Below are 24615 nucleotides of genomic sequence, written 5' to 3'. Positions count from 1 at the left end.
TGGCCCCCCTTGCCCCCCCCCTTGGATCCGCCAGCGGTTATGGTTAACTTTTCGAAACTTTGCTTTACCAGTCAATGAAGTCGGTCTCAGTAACCCCCTCCACCCCAATCACCCTTGATAAATGGCGAGTTTAAGCTCTGTTTACATTCATTCAATTGGTGATTGGCAATTCACACTATATTTTCTGTCATCGGAAGAACTGAAGGTTGTACTTTTCATTTTACACAATAATCTACAGAATAAATCAGTAATACACTTATAAGTAACTTGAAAAACGTGTCTCAATCCAAGTATTCTTTCATGCAATCTGAACGTCGATCCTTCAATCTCTTCCTTCTCCAAAACGTAGAACACTTTTGCCATATACAATTACTATGGCATTTCGAGAAATGAAATGCTTGTTAAATTATAAAAACCGTAAAGGGTAGCTCATAACACAGGTCGAAATTAGCAAGAGCAGCAGACCTAACGTGTCTCCCGTCACAGGCCAAATGGTTCGCGTCACAGGCTGAATAGCTAGAGTTATATACTAAATAGTTAGAGCCTTTGGGACGAATAAGCCGGGACACTGGAAGTCCGTGTCTATTACCAACCCCACGCCAACTTCCTATCTTCACAAACCATACTATGAAAACCTGAAAAAGGTGTCCGTTCTTGCTATAAAAGTATCAGTTTCTCGTAAATTGTAAACTACAAGCGGTGGTTAACGCCGGTACATTTCAATCATAATGTCCTCGGTTCGAGTCACTCCAAGATTAATGTATGTCGTCCAGATACAGAGTTGGTGACAATTCATAATCATGGACGTTAAATATGAATGTAAGAGACTGACATCGGTCAGCTTGCAGCTTTGATAAGCCAATGAGGCTTCTTCACGAGTTCCTGCAGGAGGATCTAAAATACATACAAGTGCCCTTTCAATGCCAACATTCAAACATTTAATTTTGTGCCATTTGTGCCAAACATTTAATTTTGTAATTAAATTAGATTTGTGCCACAGAATGCAATCGACATCCCACTGCTACCCCTCTACCGATTCGATTCTCTCCAACCTTCACTGTTGCTGTCTAAAATAAGAAGTACCATATCTGAATGTTTCAAACGGTTACTTTTATGTAACGTCAACTTGTTTCTTCTTAATAATTCAGAAAAACCGACTCTACCGAACAATCCAGTGTTGCCCCATGTTTTGACTTCTGATTAACACGTCATTGGAGTATCAACAGGAATAATTGAAGCAACTTCTTTCATCCAAATGAGAACAGTTGTGTGACCGATATAAGTACACTCTTCGAGCCCCTACGGTTCAGTTTTACATCCCTCCACATGCGAAACCTGTTTACAAATTAGTTCTGGAGAGTTTCGTGTCAACTGAGAAACCTTTTCTACAATCAAACATGGCGGTACCAACCAAACAAACTGTTCAACTCAATATCACCGAAAATGGTTTAAAGATGGAAGATGGCTACGGATTTTTTACTTTATCCTGGCAAGCTGCAGAAACATGTGACGATGTTCGTGAGAGTCCGTCTCATATCACCGATCTGTTTGTAGAAGAGTTTATAATTCCGTATAATTATGAACTTAACTTCTCTGTTTGCGACGACCTTGGCCTACAAAACTTAGATATTTGTCAATCCTACAGAGATCTCCAGCGCGCGATATCGCGGAACAGGTTCAACGCATGCCAAACCTGGGGCTACTAATATGAATAAATGCAAGCTAAAAATGTGTGCGCATTGAAGCAATTTCCAAGGTTTTTGAAGTGTTGATCAGGATTCTGTCTTTCAGATCGAGGAGGAAGCCAGGGAATCTTCTTTTATCATATCGCCTTGCATATAAACCAGGACGCTCATCTGTGGAGGAAGTGGTTGGGCTGAGAGGAAGCCTTGCGTACGGTATAATTAGAGGAGTCATTGATGGTGAACGTGGGGATAAAGAGTCATCGTTGTATATAAAAAAAATGGTTCACCATTGTGGGGGTTTAGATGAAAGAGGGCATTGAACACAACCAGGGGAGTCGCCATGTGGGCTTGAGTTGTATTTTTCAGGGAAATAATGGCATCTCGTGATGGGAACGTAACTTGTATATTAACACTGACATGATAAGAAATATTGTATAAGCGTGAACCCCAGAATATAAGCAGACAGAAAATTGTATATCAAAACATATCATCCGCAGTCCAGGAATGTAAGATAGATCAAGTTAGGTCTTACATGTGTCCAGTTTTAAATAAGCCAATAGCATTTTGTAGTTGGAAAAGCCGTCGTCTCCAGTTTAAAGGATTTCTTAAGAGTTGAGTTTTTGCTATACGTAAGGTTTTCTGTGTATATATATTCCCTTCGCATCTCTTTAATTACGACACAACGTATAGATATATATATATAAAACGCAGATTGACAATTCAATTACAAATAAACATCAAATCAAACGTAATTAACGCATTTTAGGAAGTGATTTACGCTAATATTAGACTATTTTGAGGTAGTTCTGTGTCATATTTTTTCACAAGCCAAATTTAATTGCTTCCATTATTCGCTTTGTTTGATTCTTATTATTATTATTTACAATATCGCACAATATTGGTCTAATCCACAATTCAAACAGAGGGGTTTAATTACCGTATAAAAAGCACTGTCACTAAGATGTTAAATTTGATTTCATACAATAAGTGAAAAGAAAAAGAAAAATTAGCGATAGTAAGTGAGGGCATTATTTTATGCATCTGTAGTAACTTCCAAAATACCTTCAATCTCGCGGCATCGTAAATACTTGTAAGGAAACAGAAATCATAGACTTAACAGCGAGTCTCTTCGAAAATGTAAATCTGGTGAGATTGAAACGAAAGACATACACTATTGTGTCGATTCAAAAAAAAAAAAAATTCACATAAAATGCTAATAGCTATAGATATGTTACAGCAATAAATATTCAGGGAGACACGGGATCGGGTAGGGTGTCGAGGTCCAGACGAAGATTTTAATACTGAAAGCTGGTGATAAATTGTGGAAACATAAATTATCAACGTCCTCTCATCTTCGTCTCCTCAAACTTGCTAATAAGCAGTATCTGTTTTGGAAAATTCATAAACAAAAATGGTCAATCTAATGTTAGGGGTGCAGGGAGTGGGGGGCAGGCAAATTCGAATATTCACCGACCTATTCAGGTATAGGGGAATGAAACTTTACAGAGGCAAAGCAATGATTTTATAAAGGAGGGGTGAGACACCTAGGGTCGTTAAAGCCAACTATAGGAGGTTCTCACCCTAAACGCAACTTTGTACAACTATGTGTGAGCTTGAAATGGTGGATGAAATGTAAATCAAACCCTCTCGAAGAAGAACGAATTGGCTGAATTTATACAACTTATCTTGACTATAGCAATAATATCTTATTTGGCGAAAAAAAACACTACCTCTAGATTCATGGCACCGCAATGGCTACCAAAATGGCTCCTTCCAAAGTTTGCCAAAAATCTTTTTGGGAAAACACGCGTATTTCTATCTCCACAACTCTTGAAAACCACTCACGTGGTTATGTTTCATTGACGACATCTTCATGATATGGACTCATGGTGAAGCTAATCTAAACTCTACATTGATGACATAAACTTGTTTCATCACACAATCAAATTCACTGCAGATTTTCCTAGCAGAAACATTCACTGACTGGACATCAATGTGACCCCACAAAATGGCTCACTCAAAACAAACTTGTTCAATAAACCCATGTCCAAGCACATCTAGCTCTCACATGTGGAACGCCAACACCTACAAAAATGCAGAACAAAAATTATACAATTATACAAAGTCATTATGTAAATACAAACTTATCGCCACATAATGACCAAGAACAAATAAGTCCTGATTTGGCATTAATAACACATGCACATAATGAACAAGAACATTTTATTTACCATGCGATCTTAACACTGCCACAAAATGACCGCCAATACCGACAGTATTCACAATTCCTTTAGTGGGGACTTGCACTTGAATCGCCACATAAGGACTAACTCAGTTCGTAAGTCCTTATGTGGCGATTCGCCAGTATCCACATAAGAACTAACGAATATTGTCGGTTTTGGCGCGTAGAAAAATCTGCGGTGGAGCTATTCAAGAAAACCTGTTGGTTTGGGCGAGTAACTCCAAACATTTATATATGCTCAAATATGGGGAATGCAACACAGTAATTCTAGTGTACAGCTACTAGCTCGGTGATGTAGCTAGGCCTAGAGCATAACGTGCGTACGAACAGATCAAACATTGAAACATATTAATATTATTAACTGCTGTAAATGTGCATAGTCTCCGGTGAACGCAGACTCGTTTATCATTTTAGAAGTATTAAAAACACTCGGGATGTCTGATTTTGCAGCCAGATTTGAGGAACAAAAGTCATTCAAAACAAGTCATTCAAAACGTAAGGAGGTTGCAGCAGGTACAATACAATACAGCATGTGACATCATCTGTCTACTACGTTAGAACTTAGTAGTGATATATGTATGGTAGGCTGGTCCTAATTACATGAAGCTAAGGAATCAATGTTATTATTACTACGCGAATCCTATACAGTAAGCTCAAACCAACACGTTTCTTGAATAGCCCCACCGCATAAGAAATGATCAACTAATCTTTTTCTTTGCGCCAAAACCGACAATATTTGTCAGTCCTTAAGTGGAGACTCGCGTATCGCCACATAAGGACTAACGAATTGTGTTATTCGTAATGTCGATACTCGCATATCGCCACATTATGACTAGCGAACTTCGTTATTCCTTAGGTGGCGATATGCGAGTCCCCACATAAGGACTTGTGAATATTGTCGGTATTGGCGGTCATTATGTGGCAGTGTTAGGATGATAAAATGTTCTTGGTTATGATGTGGAGGTGCTATTAGTGCCACATAAGGACTTAAATTGTTCTTGGTCATTATAATTATGCCGGTAACTTTGTATTCACATAATGACTTAGGTTTACGTAAAAAATTTCTGCATTTTTGTCGATTTTGGCGTTCCATACTTACCAAGCATTTACCATCCACGTCATTGTTCCAGAAACATTCCATACAATCAAACGTTGCGCTTTCGACGCATTTGCTCCTCTGAAGCACCGAACGCCTGTAATCAGGTTCTCAGATTCACCTGTCTTTTCATTATAAGACCTAGTTCATCAGAGGCAATCATAACAGAAAATACAGGAACTTCGCCCTGTACGCAAAATTGCAAGACGTGCTTACTTGTCAATTGCACTGGGACTCTCAGAGCAGCCAAAATCTACTGCAATATTTGCAACTGACAATACGTTGGAGACGCGAAAAACACGCAAAGAATGAGAATGACTCAACATAGATCGGCAATGTGCCATTGACCAAAACGATTCTTGAACAGACAAATCTAGAAAAGGAAAAGAAAACACTTCTGAGAACTAAATCTAAAACCTAAGTCACCCATGTTTAATCCGTGTCGGATTATTTTAATCCGTTTCCGTTGTCAATTCAAAGGGATTGCTTTGACTTATATGGGACGGCAGAACGTTTTTGGTACACCATTCGGTGTATACACCAGAAACAACCTCTACTAGACCATGCAACTGCAGATCTACGAAAAACTGCCCCCCTACAAAGGAAATGTTTAACCAGCTCTATAGCGGTTCAACAACAAACAGCGGATCAACAACCACTCCAAATCTCTCAGAAACTAGAAGTACCAAAATGAAACAGAACTGTCAAAATACGTATGGAACCTGAAAAGAAGGGGAATTAGCCACAACATAAGCTGGAAAATAGTAAAAGAATCAAAGTGGCTATTCTTACAACTAGTTGTAACAATAATGACCTTTTGCGCATGCGCAGTTGCTATTTTTTACAACTAGGAGTACTATTTTTACGACCAGGAGTAACAGTAATTTCCGGTTAGGGTTAGGTTCAGGGTTAGGGTTGGATTGAGGGTTAGAGTTAGGGTTAGGGTTACCCCTACTACATGCGCAGTTGCTTTATTTACTTTGAATTCGCATGAATTCGCCGATGTCGTAAGAATAGTTTATAAATAATTGTTACAACTAGTCGTAAGAATAGCCACGGCCTAAAAGAATCAAACACACCCAAGCGTGAATCTGGGACTGTGCAATTACCTCTGCGTGGAAAAAAAAAGTTGGCAATCTTACGCGCCAAAGACAAAATAAACCAATAAACTGAGCTCATCTCAAAATGTCGCCACGGTAACAAACCAAATGACCGCACCAGTAAAAAATAAGAACACGCGACCGTTTCGGTTTACGTTCAGTTGTTTGATGATCGCCGTGAGGCGTGAAACTCGAGTAAAAACATGTTGTAAATTACAGTTTAGGTATACTAAATTATATAATATTTGCTCTACATCTTCGTAATAAGCACTGTTCCAGCAGGAAGTGGACTATTGAATACTTCATTGTCACGCTACGCCATGCTGATTACCAAGGGTGCGGTTACGGTCGGCTGAACTCAAGTCATCCCTATATGTATGTATGTATGCGTGTATGTAAGTATGTATGTATGTATGTATGTATGTATATGTATGTATTTTAGATCCTCCTGCAAGCAGGAACTCGCGAAAAGCCATCATTGGCTTATCAAAGCCGCAAGCTGACTGAAGTCAGTCTCTTAGATTCATATTTAACATCCATGATTATGAATTTTCAATTGTCAACAACTCTGTAAATGGACGACATACATTAATCTTGGAGTGACTCGAACTCGGGACCTTATGATTAAAAGGCACCGGCGTTGACCACTGAGCTAACACTCCTATAACGGACAGTTTCACGTGGCTCTAGTTTCTCTGTCCCGTGACGCAGCCTCTCTGATCCTTGGCTGCTGCTGTCTCAAACATTCCTTCTTGCCTTAACATGTGAACCTGCCTGCATTTTTATCTTGTCACAACGCTATTCCGTTTCCTGTGACTCTGCCCAGCATTGACGTCTCAATCGTAATGCAGGAAGAAGTCTTTAACCTGCTTTCATAACTCCTGTGGAAAACGGCTTAACAGCACCAGTCACCGTATCCCGTCACGTAACTATCGGCCGGACCAACCCCTACACCACCGGACCCTACCTAAAGGAGGTACTCCAAGCGCGTTAGCTTAAGCCCCAAGTTTGTAAGTACCGGTACGTTGTTGTTGTTTTTTGGGTATATTTTCATGAATAACAACGAAAGTCCTAGTATATTTCTTTCTACACTTAACTGCCCTTTCGTCTACTTTCTCGTCTGCCGATTCCTTTCCCATTCCGACAACAAAACCTAAGAACAACTACAACCTGTATCTGACAACGTAACAAGATATATATCTATATATATATCTATACATATATATATATATACATTTATATATATATATATATATATATTTATTTATTTATTAATTTATTTACATACACACATATATATATATATATCTATAAATATGTACATATATATATACATATATATATATATACATATGTATATATACTTCAAAATAGTCTCAAATTAACGTAAATAACTTCCTAAAATGCGTATATTGTTTGTTTTGATGTTTATTTGTCATTGAATTGTCGATCTGTAGGAAACATATATACACAGACAACCTTACGTAGCAAAAACTCAACTCGTAAGAAATCCTTTAACTGAGGACGACGGCTTTTCCAACAACAAAATACTATCAGCCTTTTTTGTCAGACCTAACTTGATTTAACTTACATTCCTGGATATTATATAATATGATATGATTATCTGTCTGCTTAAATTTCGGGGTTCACGTTTATACAGCATTTCTTTTCACGTCAGTGTTCATATACAAGTTACGTTCCCATCCAGAATCGACGTTATTTCCCAGAAAACCGGAAGAGTTTCACTGGACAGCTGTTTCTATAATCACATCAACTGAAGCTAACACGGCGACCCCTGGCTGCATTCAAGGCCCTCATTGATTCTCAATCCTCCACCATGGTCGACCATCCTTAAATATGCAATGATGACTCTCTATCACCATGTTCACTAAAATGACTCCTTTGATTATACCGTATGCGAGGCTTCCTTTCAGCATAAACAACTTCCTCCACAGCCGAGGTGCCCATGGTTTATATGCAAGGCGATATGATAAAAGTAGATGCCATGGCTCCCTCCTCAATCTGAAAGACAGAATCCTGATCAACACTTAGCAGACTCAAGTCTTCAAAAACCTTGGAAATTGCTTCAATGCGCATAAATTTTAGCTTGCATTTATTCATATTATGTAAGTTGCCCCAGGTTTGGCATGCGTTGAACATGTTCCGCGATGTCGCGCGCTCGAGATCTCTGTAGGATTGACAAATATCTTAGTCTTGTAGGACAAGGTCGTCGCAAACAGTGCAGTCGAGTTCATAATTATACGGAATTATTAACTCTTCTACAAACAGATCGGTGAAAGGAGACGGACTCTCACGAACATTATGGTGGAGTGTATAGCCTAGTGGTTAACGCCGGCGTCTCCCAGTCATGAGATCCCCGGTTCGATTCCCGCCGACAGCAATGTGTGTCGTCTGGCAAGGGTGTTGTTCAATAACAACTTCCCGACATGAACGTTAAATGGATGTGTGCCGAGAGATTGGCTTCGGTCAGCTTGCGAGTCTATAAGCCTCCATGGCTTCTTTCGCGAGTTCCTGCTTGCGGGAAGATCACATATACATACATACATACATACATACATACATCGTCACATGTTTCTGCAGCTTGCCAGGATAAAGTAAAAAATCCGTCGCCATCTTTCATCTTTAAACCATTCTCGGTGATATGGAGTTGTTCGATCTGTTTGGTTGGTACCGCCATGTTTGGTTGTAGAAAAGGTTTCTCAGTTGACACGAAACTCCCCAGAACTAATTTGTAAACAGGTTTCGCATGTGGATCACTCCCTGTTAAGAAAGGGATGTAAAACTGAACCGTAAGGGCTCGAAGGGTGAACTTATCGGCCACACAACTGTTCTCGCTTTGGATGAAAGAAGTTGCTTCAATTATTCCTGTTGATACTCCAATGACGTGTTAATCAGAAGTCAAACCTGGGGCAACACTGGATTGTTCGGTAGAGTCAGTTTTTCTGAATAAATAAGAATAAACAAGTTGACGTTACATAAAAGTTACGGTTTGAAACATTCAGATATGATACTTCTTATTTTAGACAGCAACAGTGAAGGATGAAGAGGATCGAATCGGTAGATGGGTAGCAGTGGGACGTTCATGACATTCTGTGGCACAAATCTATTAACAATTAAATGTTTGAATGTTTGCATTGAAAGGGCACTTGTAGTTTACAATTTACGAGAAATAGATATTTGTTTTAGCAGTTTGTGAAGATGGGAGGTTGGCGTGGGTTTGGTAATAGACACGAACCATAGTGTCTCGGCTAATTAGATATTCAGCCTGTGACGCGAACCATTTGGCCTGTGACGGGAGACACGTTAGGTCTGTTGCTCTAGCCAATTTAGACCTGAGTAATGAGCTACCTTTACCGATTTATAATTTAGCAAGTGTAATTAGTTTTTAGTGTAATTAGTTTTATAAAATGGTTCATGGTAAACTTCTCCTGCTATAACATTATCAAGTCATAAAACCTATATTGAAAAAGTCTATTAGCCATAATAAAAACATTGAAATATATATAATTGATTGTACTGTATATAGTTTCTATTCGTTCGTTGCATTTGTCTTGTTAATACATTGTTACTACTAATATGCGTCTCATTATGTTTAATAGCGTACTCGACTACCAACTTAAACGAGTTTACCAGACGGAAACGATATGGGCATTACACTTTGTCGCAATACGTATATTCACCAAGTCATAGCGTTGTGAGTAAGAAAACAACAACAAATTTCGTGGGATTGAGGATATTCACCATCGACATAACAATAACATGAATTTAAGTTGACGTAATTATTGTTGTTAGATAGATAACTGTTTCAATTAACAAAAAAATGGGCACAGAACTAACCCAATCGTTATCTAATTGCAGGAGAGAGTCGATTACCACAGAAATCACACATTGAACCACGTACTTAAGGGCCGCCCAGATAGTACGGAATAGCAAATCCGTCACAAACAAAAGAGTTTTCCTTCTAGCGGTTTTGGGAGAGCATTTCATAAAAATGGTCTCACGTACCACCTCAGGAAGGTGTATAATCGTGGCATAGGACCATACACTATGAGCTACTGATCGACTAGCTTCAATGTTTTACAGATTTATTCTACAGACGTTAGTTAGAAAAGGGTGGGAGTTATTCAAAGGAATGACAGGTGACCCCATGTTTGTGTGATTTGTCCGTAGAAAAGCATTCAAACTTAAACTTACAGCAGTGGCGTAGCTAGGATTTTTTGAGTGGGGGGGCCATGGGGGGCTGTTCTTTCTTGTGGGGGGGCCGGAGATTACTATCTAAGCGGAGCGCCACCTTGGTTGGCGCGGAGCGTACAGAGAAAATTTGAGATTTCAGCACCCCCCAGATCGCAGGAGATGGCACCTGTGAGGCAAAATAGCAACCAAAAAGATGTGCAACTTTGGTGACAGAAATGCAAAAAAAAAAAATTCTCTTTCATGCTGACTGGCCTTGCCAACTCAGCCAGACTTTTAACTTGAGGGAAGTTGGCATCATTTGTCGTTCAAGGTGTCAAGGCCTTTCTCCTAACTCAAACCCCTGCGGGCTACCGGTAGGTTTGTAGTATATGCCCACATGTGGACTTAAATAGCATTAGAGGAAGGGGATGGAAGACTAACACGCATCGACGTTTCGGTAATTGTCCACATTGGTGGCTCGGTGCTAATTAGGCCATTTATTGGGTTTTTTGAGGCAGCTGTCATCAGAATCTGGGTTTTTGTGCCAATCGATGACCGATAACATGTATTGGTATGTAAATTTCTTCTTCATATATCTAGCAACACTCTAAAAACAAATGAGTGGATTTCATTCCAATGGGGTGATCACTCGGCGCACTTCAAATTAAGAGTGAAATTTAACTCTATTGGAGTTATCCCTCACTCCTAATATGAGTGAATATAACTCTATTAGGAGTCAAGATTTACTCCAATGGAGTGGAAATTCACTCTTATACCGGAATGTGCTCAGTGATCACTCCCATGGAGTGAAATTCACCTATGTTTTTATCAGTACAGTACAGTGCATATCATCATAGACGTACTACGTACATTCGTATATCAGACGCACTCGATACCCACGATACGATATGGTCCTGGAGAAATAATTTCCACTCATCATTTTTTAAGGCGATACAGTAGTGAGTAGTGAACAGGCATAGCCGCATGTTTGCAGGAATTTCAGAATTACCAATATTTTATATCTCTACCAGTAGTGGAAAATCATGTTTCGACAGTTTCGTTTGCATAAAATAAGTAGTTTTGTGGAATATTCAATGACATATCAGAGGCGGATGCAGGGTTTGTGACAGGGGGGATCTGACTGGTCCAGCCGCGCCTGAACGTAAGACTATCTGAGCGGAGCGCCATCATCGGTTGGCGCGGAGCGTACAAGAAAATTTGTGGCGTTACAAACCCCCCAGATGGCCGGAAACGGCACTTCCCGAGTATTCTAAGCTGCATGTACCTAGCCTAAAAATATGGATCTCATGTCTGCAATTTCTCAATTGATGAGAAAAAAACAATCTATGAAATATGGTATTACATATCAGATGAGTTGAAATGATACAAAAATCATAATGCCTTTAGCCCCCAATCCCCTCCCGTTCCGTCACCACTGTTTGATGCAGGGCCGGATCCAGGATTCTGGAAGGGTGAGGGGTTTGCTCATGAAAAATTCGTTAGCGCATCCTAGCAACCTACCGCTCTGTAACCTCACCGCCCAAAAAAAATTTGAACACCACCTCAATTTTGAAACTTTTCTGTCTGAAAATTGAGATTGTAAGACATTTTTGGCACGTGTAGCACGCGTGCACACTATAGTTCATTTGACGGAAAAGACACATCTGGCTGACTTGTGAGGATAACCGCTTTTCTGACGTCCTACATGTTTAAAATTGGCGTTTAATTTAATTATTTTTTTCTCTCTCTTTTCTTTTTCTCTTTTTTTTTTCTCTTTTTTTCCCTCTTTTTTTTTGGGCCAAGAGCAGGGAGGGGGGTCCGGAAGCCCTGGATCCGCACCTGCATATATTCATTTGACTCGAGGCAATATATGAATACCTGATACCTCGGCTTAGTACAAACGGTGCCAATCTTTTGATAGATTGTTGCGCTAGGTGGAAGCACTGAACATATTCAGCAGATATCGATATCGCGCAGCACAACAAGGTTCGTGGTGTATGGTCGCAATCGTCGCATCCACCATTGCCATGCCATGCTGTGTGACCATTCTCATGATTACTACAGATATTGTATTATTCTTATTCTACCAGATGCAGACGAGAAAATTGTGTAACTCTATTTCCCAAATTATTGAACAAAAAATATTAGTGAATCGCACTTATTTATTTTTTTTACAACATTTTTTTTTACCCCATTCCCAGTGGGGGGGCCAGTGGGGGGGCCAGCCGATTTCATGGGGGGGCCTCGGCCCCCCCAGGCCCCCCCGTAGCTACGCCACTGACTTACAGGTAAGTCTCATTTTAATTTTCCGATTCCACATCCACACCACACTACACTTCCGTATTCCATGAGACTCCAATAAGTGGCAGATTGTATATCAAAGTTCACATACCATGGTAAAGTCATTTCGCTTGTATGTTCATTAACACAGTTGAGAGGTAGACATGAACACAATAAAAAGGTAACAGTAACATTAAAGCATATCCTGATTGTGCTGTACTTTGCGAACTTGAACTGAGTATCCAAGAACATAGCACTCTGTATTGTACAGAAAGATAATGAAGATGAATACTATCATGCAAACTAAACAGATCTTTCTTCCTACGTCTAGGACACATTTTAAAATGAATGAAGCATTAGCTAAACTCAAAAGAGACGAAGCAAAGGAATTTTGCTCAGGTTCCAAAGGTATATATAAGGTTTCATTATTGTATGTTTTTCTTGCACATCATTGGCCTATCAGTATATGCGTTGCGCACAAGCCAATGTGTTGTCAGGTTGTCATGATGACTAAGTACTGTATGTTCCCTGTAGAGGTATAAAAGTGCATATTTTCATGGAGGACTTTGAAAACTTGAAATTAAGAGTAAATAGACCCCTAGTATGTTATTTTTAATAGTCTTCTGCTGCTGTCACATTAGTGTGGTGGTAAACAATGTAGTACCATTAATGAAAGTGTCGCTGGTGGTAGCTCGTTGATATTTTAGAATAACAAGATGGCGTCGCGGACCTTCATAACTATGATTAAACATATCGCCACTTAACTGTTCGCGATCGCGGTTTCAACTACATATGCCTATTCGTAGGGTGGTTTTGACCTTTATACCAACCCCTCTGACCTCGAAGAAAATATAAAAGAATATGAATGTCCTCGCAATTCGATGATATAATTGCAAAGATAAACTATAGCGATAATCAATACAAGACATCCGGCGCTGAGGCGATTTAAGTAGTGTAGTTTATACAAGAGCGTGCTCACGAAAAGTAATACTGTCAAAGTGATAGGATGATAACGAGGTGAACCTAAGTTAAAGTGTAGTAGTTACATATCTGAAGAAAGCATAGCTAAGTCGCGAAGATAATATTTATAGGACGCAAGTTTTTTCTGATCCGACGCAAACAATTTTAAGATGTTGTAGTTCCCGCATCCAATTAATTACAAGCAGTGACAAGTAATATTCAAATTACACAGCCGATTGTAAAGAAAATGGCCTTATTTGAGCTACAACTGTTTAACTTTGGGCAGGTTATAAAACCCTGTTGCACCTGCCCCAAAAGGATTTGTTGTAACCTCTAACCTAGCACGTGTTCAATAAAGTACTGCAGTTATTGTTACTATAGGATATTGATGGTTTTGTGACCTATGGAGGATTAGCTGGTGGTCGAAGCATTCTGATAAAGTAAATAATATCATGTTGAAAACTTGCTTTGGAACTCTCAAAATGTAAATTATTGGACAATTCTTGACAGCTTCGTACTAGCTTCAACATAACTGTGTGTGATTGTGGCGTGTAAACGTGTAGCATAATTGAGGCTATCAAAAGATGGAGGGTGTATACAAAAATATTAACTGTTACAACTCGCCCGTGTTAAAAACTCACCCCTGTTACAACTCGCCCCTGTTACAACTCGCCCATGTTACAACTCGCCCATGTTACAACTCGACAACTCGGCCCGGTCTCCCCAATATATTTACAACGCAGATTGACAGTTCAAGGTCAAATAAACATCAAATCAAACCAAGTAATTGATTTAAGTTATGAGACTATTTTGTTAGTAGCGCTGTTCTGTTGTAAATACATTAAGCTCACATGTCATAACTATTAGATCTACAACATGCCATTAGTTAGTTACTGCACGCCGTTATTCGATGTTTTGAAGGCCGTATATTTTCGGTGCATTGCAGAAGACATTGATACCATGCAACGTTGCCTTATAAAAGAAGGTTCACCTCCAAGTAACTAAAAAAACTAACTTAAGAAATATACAACAACCTAACAGCAGAAACACGAATCGAGTTCAATCCAATTGTAACCATCATTACTTATTTTTTTAATTTCGACAATTGCCTTCTCAGTGAAAGTAGGAATTAATGCTGGTTGAAACGGCAATTTGTTTACGGAGGCAAATTTAATTGCCTCCGTTATTCGTTTTAATTATTTTGTATAATTAAGAAAACAAACTCAAGAAATAACCTAACAACAGAAACACTAATTGAGTTCAATCCATTAGTCACCATCCTTACTTTAGTGCATCTTTTGAGTGCATTTTTAATTTCGACAATTGCTTTCTCGGGTGAAAGAGAATTGATGCTGGTTGAAACGCCTATCTAACTCGGCAATTATTTTACATGGCAAATTTAATTGCTTACATTATTGGTTTCGTTTGTTTGGTATTGTCTTATATAATCCAAAATTTAGAGGCGTTTAATTACCGTATAAAAATGCTTAATTTTAAAACGTTAAATTTAATTTAGAGGAATATCCAATTATGTGTGTACGATAATTGTTTCTTGGCAATCATTACCATAGCTTTCAAAATAATTTCAATCCGTCGCAAAATAAATAGTTGTAAAGGAATAGAAACGAGAGACTTAACACTGAGTCTCTTCGAAATATAAGACTGTTGAGGTGGAATCAAAAGACATACAGCAATGTATTGCTTTCTGTTCTGTCTTCTTCATTTTCTTATCCAAATTTCTTTTTTTAATTTACATAAAATCATGAAAGCTATGTTTCGTTTATTTGTTTTTCTACAACCTTACATAGTACAAGTGCACAAAATAACAACAATAATATGAGTAACAATGAAGTAGAGGGAAGTAAAACTAAAAACCCAGAGGGGATTGTCAAAGAGTTTCCCTCCCTAGTAAACTGACCAAAAAGAAAATCAGAAATATATAGAAAAACAACAACGGAATTACAGAGAAAGGATTCATCTAATCACCAAGTAGGATCTATACATAAGCCACATTTGAACTTCAATAAATATTCGCTCTTTGAGTTGTTGTTTTTTACAAAGTTTACATACGATGACGTTTGTTGACCTCATATTGACCATTGACTCCACCAGTTTAATAAGGGTCATGTATTAACCATGGGAGATCTATATATCATGTATTAACTATAGAACCAAAATTCCCCTTTTTCTTATCTTTTTTATTGATAAACCTACGTACAAGGTTTTAAGAATTTGAACTCTGTATTGACATTTGACCTCCACAGAATGGAGTATTATCCTTACACTTAATAAAGTGCATCCACATAACAAGTATGAAGTACACTGACCACACACGGTTTGTAATTATAGTGTTTACAAACCAAGATGTAATACACACATGCACAATCACGCACATATAAGGCAAGCCATGAACATCGCACTTTTTGACTTCGGCAAGCGAATAACAAACACTTGTTCACCTCTTTCTCTCCAGCAGGAATACACGGTGGACTAGAAATGCTGTATATAATCAAGCAGCAGGAATTGTGTTTGACTGTTCAAAACAAGCGCTTACATAGTCGATAGCGCCTCTGGGGAATTTTCATATGTTAATAAAACCAAAACTAAGAAAGTAAAGAGAAACCTCCAGTCATGTTAACTTAATTCAAAACGTTCTTTTGAATGTTATGAATATGTAGAACAATAATGCCACCTCTCCGCTTCCGTAAATAGAGATGGCTGGGTATAAATATCCTGGTATTCTTGTTGAAAAGCTCACTCAGTTCATAAAGTTTTGCTAATTAAGGATCGAATTTCACCAACGAAGATGAAGTCGTTTTTGGCTGTTACTATCTTCTACATGTTCTACTTCATTCGAACCTCTGAAGCAGACGAATTTGCTAATCTTACACGGGTGGGCTATGCGGGGACCATCGTGCTATTTCCAGTACCAAAGGAGAGAGTTGCCTGTAAACTTAACCAAGTAAATGCATTAATTCCGGATCAAAAAGGTAAGACATATCGCGTTAGTAACTTACGACATCTGTTTTAGAGATGAAAAGCTTGTTCTGATCTTCATTCTCGAGATTTTATTGTTAAATGTTCGCACGTCTATCTTGAAATGTCATAATTGACTTTTCAAATTATTACAAAAATGTTGACTGACATAAATATTGGTCACGCGTTTTGCTTCCGTGATTGTCGAGTCTGAAAGAATCTTAATATGACACATAAAGAAAATGGTAACCATAACTTCCATATGTGTATATAAAGACAAACCGATTCACTCAAAACGAGTGGAAAGAAATATATGTACAGAAACCATGAATTCCACTTTTATCGACATCTTAACTTATTTTTAATTTGGTTTACTCTCAATATTTGTATGTTGGGAGAAGGAATGGGGACAGGGCAGGCGCGTAGCCAAATTGGGGCGAAGGGGGAAGCCGCCCCCCCCCTCCCCCTTTGAGCATATTTTTTTTAATGATTTTATGATATCGCTAGTAATTTCAAAAGAGAAAATGCTACGATGCAACTTACAAGGCCTGGGAAGTGCCATTTCCAGCGATCTGGGAGGCATTTTCAGCCAAAATGTTCTTGTACGCTTCGCGCCAACATAGTGGCGCTACGCTTAGATTGTTTGCAATGCCGTATCTACGGCTGTGATAGTTTGCCTACATTTTCGCCCCTCCCTTGGCAAATTCCTGGCTACGGGCCTGTGACAGGGTTAGAGTTTAAGCACCTAGTACTGGGGACTCTATCTGGATGGTCTCAAGAGGCCTTAATTGCTCTTCCTTCGCTCTTGACCTGGTCACGACTCATGCCCATTGTAAATTTAATATCGGCAATTCCTCTTCAGGCTTTAATTAATTGTTGATACAGCTAGATTGTCTATATGTATATTCCTTCTTTGAAGTTACCTATGTTTAATTTTCACTTTCCTATCTTAATTCTCCACCATTTATATCACTATATAAAGTTCACACAACAATATTGTAAAGCTATAGAATGTCCCAGTGAGTTATGTTGTTGCAGTGGCGTAGCCAGGATTTTTCAGTGGGGGCGCTGGGGGGGGCTTGAACATTTCCTGGGGGGCTTGACCATTTTCTTGTTACTATCTAAGCGGAGCGCCACCATGAGTTGGCGCCCAGCGTACCGAAAATTTTTAGCTTAAAAGGCCTCCTAGGTCGTTGGAAATGACACTTCGCAGGCCTTCTAAGCTGCTCTAAAGTTTTCTCAACATCCTTTATTTTGAAATTCCGTGTTTTCATGTGGTCATCAAATAGTTTAGTGAAATAGAAGAAAAAAAACAATCTGGTAAGTTACTTTGAAATATCATGACATATCTTTTATGAGTTTGACACCGGCATTGACATTTTTCGACGAATCTGCAAATTGCGCGTGGAAAATAAAGAAAGATTGACTGGGCTTTCAGCCAAGTAACATACTGAAATGACCGAACTATATGTCAAACTGACATCAAAGATTGCGTCTGAAATATTATTAGGGTGATAGACTGATTGGCCGGCAGTGGCGGTGCTAGGGGTATTGGGGCGAGAATGGCCTGTAGGGGCGCTTTCGACACTATCTAAGCGGAGCGCCACTACAGATTGGCGCGGAGCGTACAGAATTTTTTTGAGTAAAGATATTCCCTAGATCGCCGGAAATGACCCTTTCTGGGCCTTGCTAATTTGCAGATAAACGAAGAATAAATATGGGTCATCGCCAATTGTGACAAGTCGGAAGTTTATGTGGGTGTTTAAAGTACATGTGCTTCATCACAATCCCTGTGGTATCTTTGTGAGTGCTCATGTTTTCAAAAAAATAGATCGGAAACCCAGTACTGCTCTTGGAAAGAGTTTCGTATAACAGAATTAAGTGCCGATTAATTAAATACCGCCGTAAGTCAGAGCATTTTGTCAGTAAACTACACCAACAAAATGTGACAAATGTCGATAGGTAGATGAGAGTGCAATAAAAAAGTCAATAATCGCGAATAAGTCAAAAGTCCTAAAAAGCTGAAAAGGGCGCCAGCAGTCCATTTGAGTCCGTCGAAGGGGGGGGGGGGCATCCGCTCCCCTGACTGTTTGGACGCTCCGCCACTGTTGGCCGGTAGTTCTCAGCGATAGTGTTGTCTCCTTTCTTGAAAATTTGGTTTTTTAGCGGTTTTAAGAGCATCAGGGTACGTCCCAGAAGCGAAAACCCGATTGAAAATGTAACAAGGTATCGAGGCAATGACGCGAGCAATGATGTGAGAAACATGTGTATCATATCAGCATTTTTTACCTTTTAACATCTTCTTTGGCATTCAAGTACCTGGAAACCACGTTTCTATAAGTGTATAGTATTGCTCACTAGCTTGTTTGATCAGTTAATGCGCACTGGTTACAAGATACTGATTGGCTGTTTGTATTAGTATTTATTTGTATGTTAGGGATTATGGATATTTTAAAAAAGAGTGACAAAGGCAAAGTTTGCACGAAGAGTCGAACACACAGATTCAGTAGTAAACATTATGTGTGTTGTAGTCTTGTAGAGCAGGAATCATATTATTCGACGGTCGTTAACATGCGTTTACAGTACAGTGCGACTACTGTAGACTTCTCGGCCTATGCGCTATGTCATGTCAGGTTTTTCAGGAACTATAGCCTACTGCCGGTCCGCGGTCGAAGGGTCGTTCATGAGTGGTCATCATGGAGATTCGAGACCATTCAGACCAATGATATATTTTTCGCGCATGTAATTTTTTTTTCGACATCCAAAATCCCAGTGGGGGCGACTGGGGTGCGACAAGCTTTCATGGGGGCTGTCGCCAACCCCCCCACGCCCCCGTAGCTACGCCACTGTGTTGTTGTCAAGGTGTGTTACGGGACACAGGTTGGTGAGATCAGAAACTTAGATTTCAGAATAAATCATGATGGTTCTACGTCAAATTTCATAATAATTGTAACTTTCTTAGGCCTATATTTATAACTCCAATGTATTATATGGATGAATTCATGGATGTCGATTTGCTTCGCAAAGTGTGTGTGTGTAGCTCAGTGGAGGGCGAGGGAGGGGGGGGGGGTTAGGGGTTAAGGTGTAAAGTAACTGATATTGGAGTATAGCAGAGTACCATCCTTGGGGTGGGTCTCAGCACAAGTGGGCAAAATGCGTCCCGCGGGCAAGTTTTCTGCACCCCGGCAGGAAGCTTCAAAACTCCTTGAAAATGTGTATGCGAATAGAAAAATTAAAATGTTATCTTTTTTAAACTTTCAATTCACCATATTCAAAGGTTCTCTGAATTTACCTAACTACCCCATTCTGACGGAGTTCCTTCATCCGGGCGAACACGTCGTCGGCATCTCAATTGGACACGTCTCGGCCTCCTCGTTCATCGACACCTTGCCCTGCGATGTTGCTGAAAAATACTCATTGAAAACTCCCACAGTTCAATTCTTTGTGCCATATTTGACCGGACCGGACCCTAATGATCTGCCCAATTTTAAGCTTGCTCTCAGCAGTTTTGTGTCAACAGAGAAGCCATTTCTTAACCCAAACCTGGCATTTCCCGCTTATCAAGTTGAAGAGCTCATCATAAATGAATTCGGAGTGAGCATGAAAGACGGCAAAGACTATTTCACTGTATCGTGGAAAGAAGCTGAATCGTGCCATGTTGCTGATAACGTCACCAATGATGACGTCGATGAATATCTTGCTGACCTTATGGTTACTCTGAACCACGAATTAGACTTCTCTGCCTGTGAGACATCTGATGTGCAGGACGTGGACATGTGCATGGCACGTGAAGAGATGAGTAGCATTTTGTCGCGGAATAGGCTCAACGCGTGCGGGTACTGGAAGCCAATGGGACCCTTTACTAAATGCACACTGGAGTACTATACTCTGGAGTCTATTTCTGAAAGATTCAAAAAGGCGAGTCTGCTCTCGGAGGAAAACACATCCCCGATCGTCTTTGAAATGCAGACTGAAGTAGATTTTTCTGCAAATATTAAAGTTCCTTGCATTGAATTCTAACTTATTAAATCACTATAACAATTGGTGGAGGGTAAATAACGAAGATCATTGGTATAGAAAGTCGAAACATCACCCGTATATAATAAATGTGACTAATACATATGCTATTATTTATGTCATCCTGTATAATGAATCTAACCGATAGACCATGAACCTGGAAGAATATATAGAGCTGACCACCAGCTTTAAAAATGTGGTTATTTTACTTAGTAATTCATGTTGAAGTCATGTGCAGTAGGTTTAGGAAACAATACAATTAATATTCAATGAAAGTTTTGCTTCCCGACGCCCCGTGACTACTGATTAGAAATACGATTGTTGTAGCATTTGGATGGTAGGCGCTGCCTCATTTTCAATGTCAGATATATCAGATATAAATAGCCTAGCCTAGTCTACTGCGAATATATAACAGTTTGAGCTGAAGCCAACATTTTTTGTAAACCTTCGAAATGATAAATTACAAATGGCGCATTGTTCTCCTTTGGACGACACCTTGTAGATGTTGCGTATCTAACGTGCATGAAGTAATCAATTCCTTCAACATTAAGGACTATTTTCATGTTTAAAAATCTATTTATTCGGCTATATGTATATTACTGACCGATTCAGTGGCGTGCACGAGGAGGAACGGGGAGATACCCCCTCTCCTTCCATTTTCAGTCGGGAGCTGGAGGATGCGTTTACATTCAGCTGGGGAAGAATTAGCTATACTGCTACGGGTGTACACCCCCTTTTTAAGCTCACAATAATACATGTAGTATTTAGTAGCACAATATTCGTTAAGAGTTAATTGTAGACCTAATTTGTAGTCCAATTTGCCTCAGTTAATACACCATTTAACGTCTAACTGTTCATTTTCCATTTCTGGCGAATTCAACAAGACCCCCCACCGTGGGAGTCGCCTTCAGTTACCCAAGGACCAACCGATCCTTCATGAAATCCTTCATGCACCTCGGGCCCTTTCATAAAACTTGTTCCTACCTTTCAGTCGGGGAAGTTTTGGATCCAGTCCCTTCCCCCTCCCCATCACACTACCACCACCACTTTTGAAATGCTGTGCACGCCACTTGCCAATCGCACTTGCAATGGGGGATTTGATGCTCCTCTGTAAAGTACGACTTCGCATATGAGAATTGGGGCTAACGTATTTCATTTATAGCGTCATTACCTCTGTGACCAGTTACTGACTAATTTAAACTTGTTGGACAGGGAGAAACTCTTTTTCTGGAGTTTATTCACAATATTGCATTATAGTAACTCGAAAAGAAAAGTTGGATAAAGAGTTACTGACTAATTTTAACTCGTTGGACAGGGAGAAACACTCTGTCCGGAGTTTTTCACTATATTTCTAATGTTCTATGACGAACGTCATATTTTAAACATTTCGTCATATTTTTCGTCTTGAGAACAACTGTAGTTCATACTCAATAATCAACATCATGAACATCAGCCACTCGTTGATAGTATGGTTTGACGAAAGTCATTTTTTTTTAAATATCTCTTCACATATTTCTTCTTCAAAACTAATGTCTTCCAGTAAAAAAAATATCTCATTTTTCCATACTTCATAGCCTATTTCAATTTTATGAACAAAATCTTTCTAATCAATGTTTCAACGAGCAAATAAAATTTCTTAATTTTTTTTTTTTTTTTTTTTTTTTAAATCGAGTTAGATTGGTCACTCATTTTATAGCTTGTTATGCAGAAATAATGGTATGTACACAAAAAGGAGAAAGGTGAATGGCATAAAAGGCATAATCAAATATAAATAAGACAAAAACTCATGTTTTTTTTTTCTTTTTATGAATTACTGTATAATATGTATATACTGCCAAGTAATAATGTTTACAAGAAAATTTAAAGAATTCAAGAGAGGAAATGTACAAATAAGAGCCTGTATCAGTACATGGGTTGGAGTAATAAAAGTACCAAGTTCTATGCATAGTACACAAAAATAAATACCTCGGCAACTAAAGATAAATCGATAATCGACCTTCGATGCTAAATAAATCCTTTCTCATAGTATAATGTAAACCATTGTCCATATCATACCCCTTGTAACCCATCTGTCAAACTCGGTCAAAATTGAAATAATATTGGCAACCTTGAAATTTTGTACCTTTCCACACCAAACCCACCCCCTTTCAAAACTGACAATTTAATTAATCTATTTTTTTTTTCTTTTAATAAAACAAACTTCACCTGCACAAAGAAACTAACATGTCGTTTTGGGGTATATTCAACGTATAAAACATAATAGACTATCCATGTCATGTCAACTTTGCAGACAAAATGACGACATACCAATTGATCGACTTCAAAACCAGATGACTAATAGAACTACTGCATATTCAGTGTGCTTTGCATATACATTAACATATATCTAAACACTCCTATCGAGCATGATGTTTTCACCGTAATGTTACAGTTCGGGATATAGTCAAAGTTATACAAACACTGCATTTCAATGAAAAATAGAACACATTTCTTTCGATTGTATCCTCTCTACAATCACGAACATTTCTCATGGTTATTTTGCAAGCCAAATGTGAGTAATCTGCTGGTATTATAAGCCAGGCTCTAAAGATTTCACTGACGTTATCAATATAGAATGGTATGAACATAAGTAGTGGCACAGCGAACACAGTATCATGAACACAAAAGGAACAACACTGATCCAAATGAGTTTCATTTAATCCTTCCTTCCGGCTCCACCCTCCTCCCCCCCCCCCCCCCAACCCTCAACCTGGTTAGGTTGGTCCATTATCGAATGGGGGATACAATGTTGTTGTTTTTTTCATTCCTCAAAAATTGACGTCCCTAAATATTTAAATAGAACAGCCCGCAACCCTAAGGTGAAACAAGCAAGACATCAAACCCCTTGACACCAACAGAAAAAAAATAAAAGAAATAAAAGTCAAATTAAAAACCCTAAACGAACAAGCGAAATGAGAGAGTAAAACCATAAATGAGACATGTAAAATAAATAAATTCATAACTGTATGCAAATTCTAATGTACAGAATAGTTTACATCATGACATCACAACACAAGTAAACAATAAAAAAGATAAGCATATTTATTATAAGGCAAAGGACAAATAAGAGCTTCAGTAAAATGGATTTTATTGAGAAAAGAATCCATTTCCTCAGAAATTGTTATCATACGGTTCGATTCGGAGATGTTTCTTCGCATAAACACTCATTCATTTCAAGCTTACTTCTCAGAAAAAGATCTGTTCAAAAATATTGATGATCATGATAGGATCCTATTACAGATAACAGGAAACGGTGAATATATTCAACTGATTCATTCAAAAAAGTCATCATTTGCATCATTTTAAAAATTCTTTACAGCTCTTAAACATAGAACAGTCACTGCGCTGATTCTTTTGTGAGTGATTTGTGTGTTCTAAATAGCATAGTAGGGAAGCTGCAACCACATGAATTAGACGCACAATACTGCTGTATTGACAATATCCTTGTAAACTATTAATGTTAAAACACTTGAATGTTCGACCCTTTTCCCATAAACATGAAAAAAAGTATATTACCATAAAATACAAGCTACCCCACGTTGAGTATTTCTTGGCACAAACTTCTTTCAAATAATAATACAAACTTTGAAAGAAACTTTTCACCAATTCTAATTCTCGACTATTAACGATTCTACTATTGTCAAGCTATTACAAGGACTACAAATATTACCCAATCTTTTCTAAATTCCTTCTCCTTCATCAATCTAAATCCTGCACCAAATATTTCCCAGCACTGACCACAATGACATACAAAATTTCTAAATTGATACAAAACCTTTAAGAAAAAATAATAACAAAAAATATCCAACTTGTATTTACCCATCTTTAGATAATAAAATTGTTCAAATTTCAAATTCTGAACTCAAAATGGTAAATTAAAATTCTAAGACTTTGTAATTTGATAACCTCTCTTTCATTTGATGTACCTACCATTACATATAGGCATACAGGGATTAACCACCATCAACTCTTTTTCCCTCCTGTTGATTTTTTTTCATTTTTCAGTTAAATTATTCTTTTTTTTCC

The 24615-nt window shown here is 38.6% G+C and overlaps 1 protein-coding gene across 1 annotated transcript; it reads left to right on the top strand.

The window, feature by feature from the left end:
* Nucleotides 1–16293: 16293 nt before the first annotated feature.
* Nucleotides 16294–22736, top strand: LOC139976038 (uncharacterized). The gene is made up of 2 exons (XM_071984433.1): nt 16294–16547; nt 19811–22736. Exons 1-2 carry the CDS (start codon nt 16364–16366, stop codon nt 20551–20553), a joined length of 927 nt encoding a protein of 308 aa, XP_071840534.1. The 5' UTR covers nt 16294–16363; the 3' UTR covers nt 20554–22736.
* The last annotated feature ends 1879 nt before the right edge of the window (nt 22737–24615 follow it).

This window comes from Apostichopus japonicus, chromosome 11, assembly GCF_037975245.1.
Source record: "Apostichopus japonicus isolate 1M-3 chromosome 11, ASM3797524v1, whole genome shotgun sequence".
NCBI lineage: Eukaryota > Metazoa > Echinodermata > Holothuroidea > Aspidochirotida > Stichopodidae > Apostichopus > Apostichopus japonicus.
This window is presented reverse-complemented; position numbering and strand designations above follow the sequence as displayed.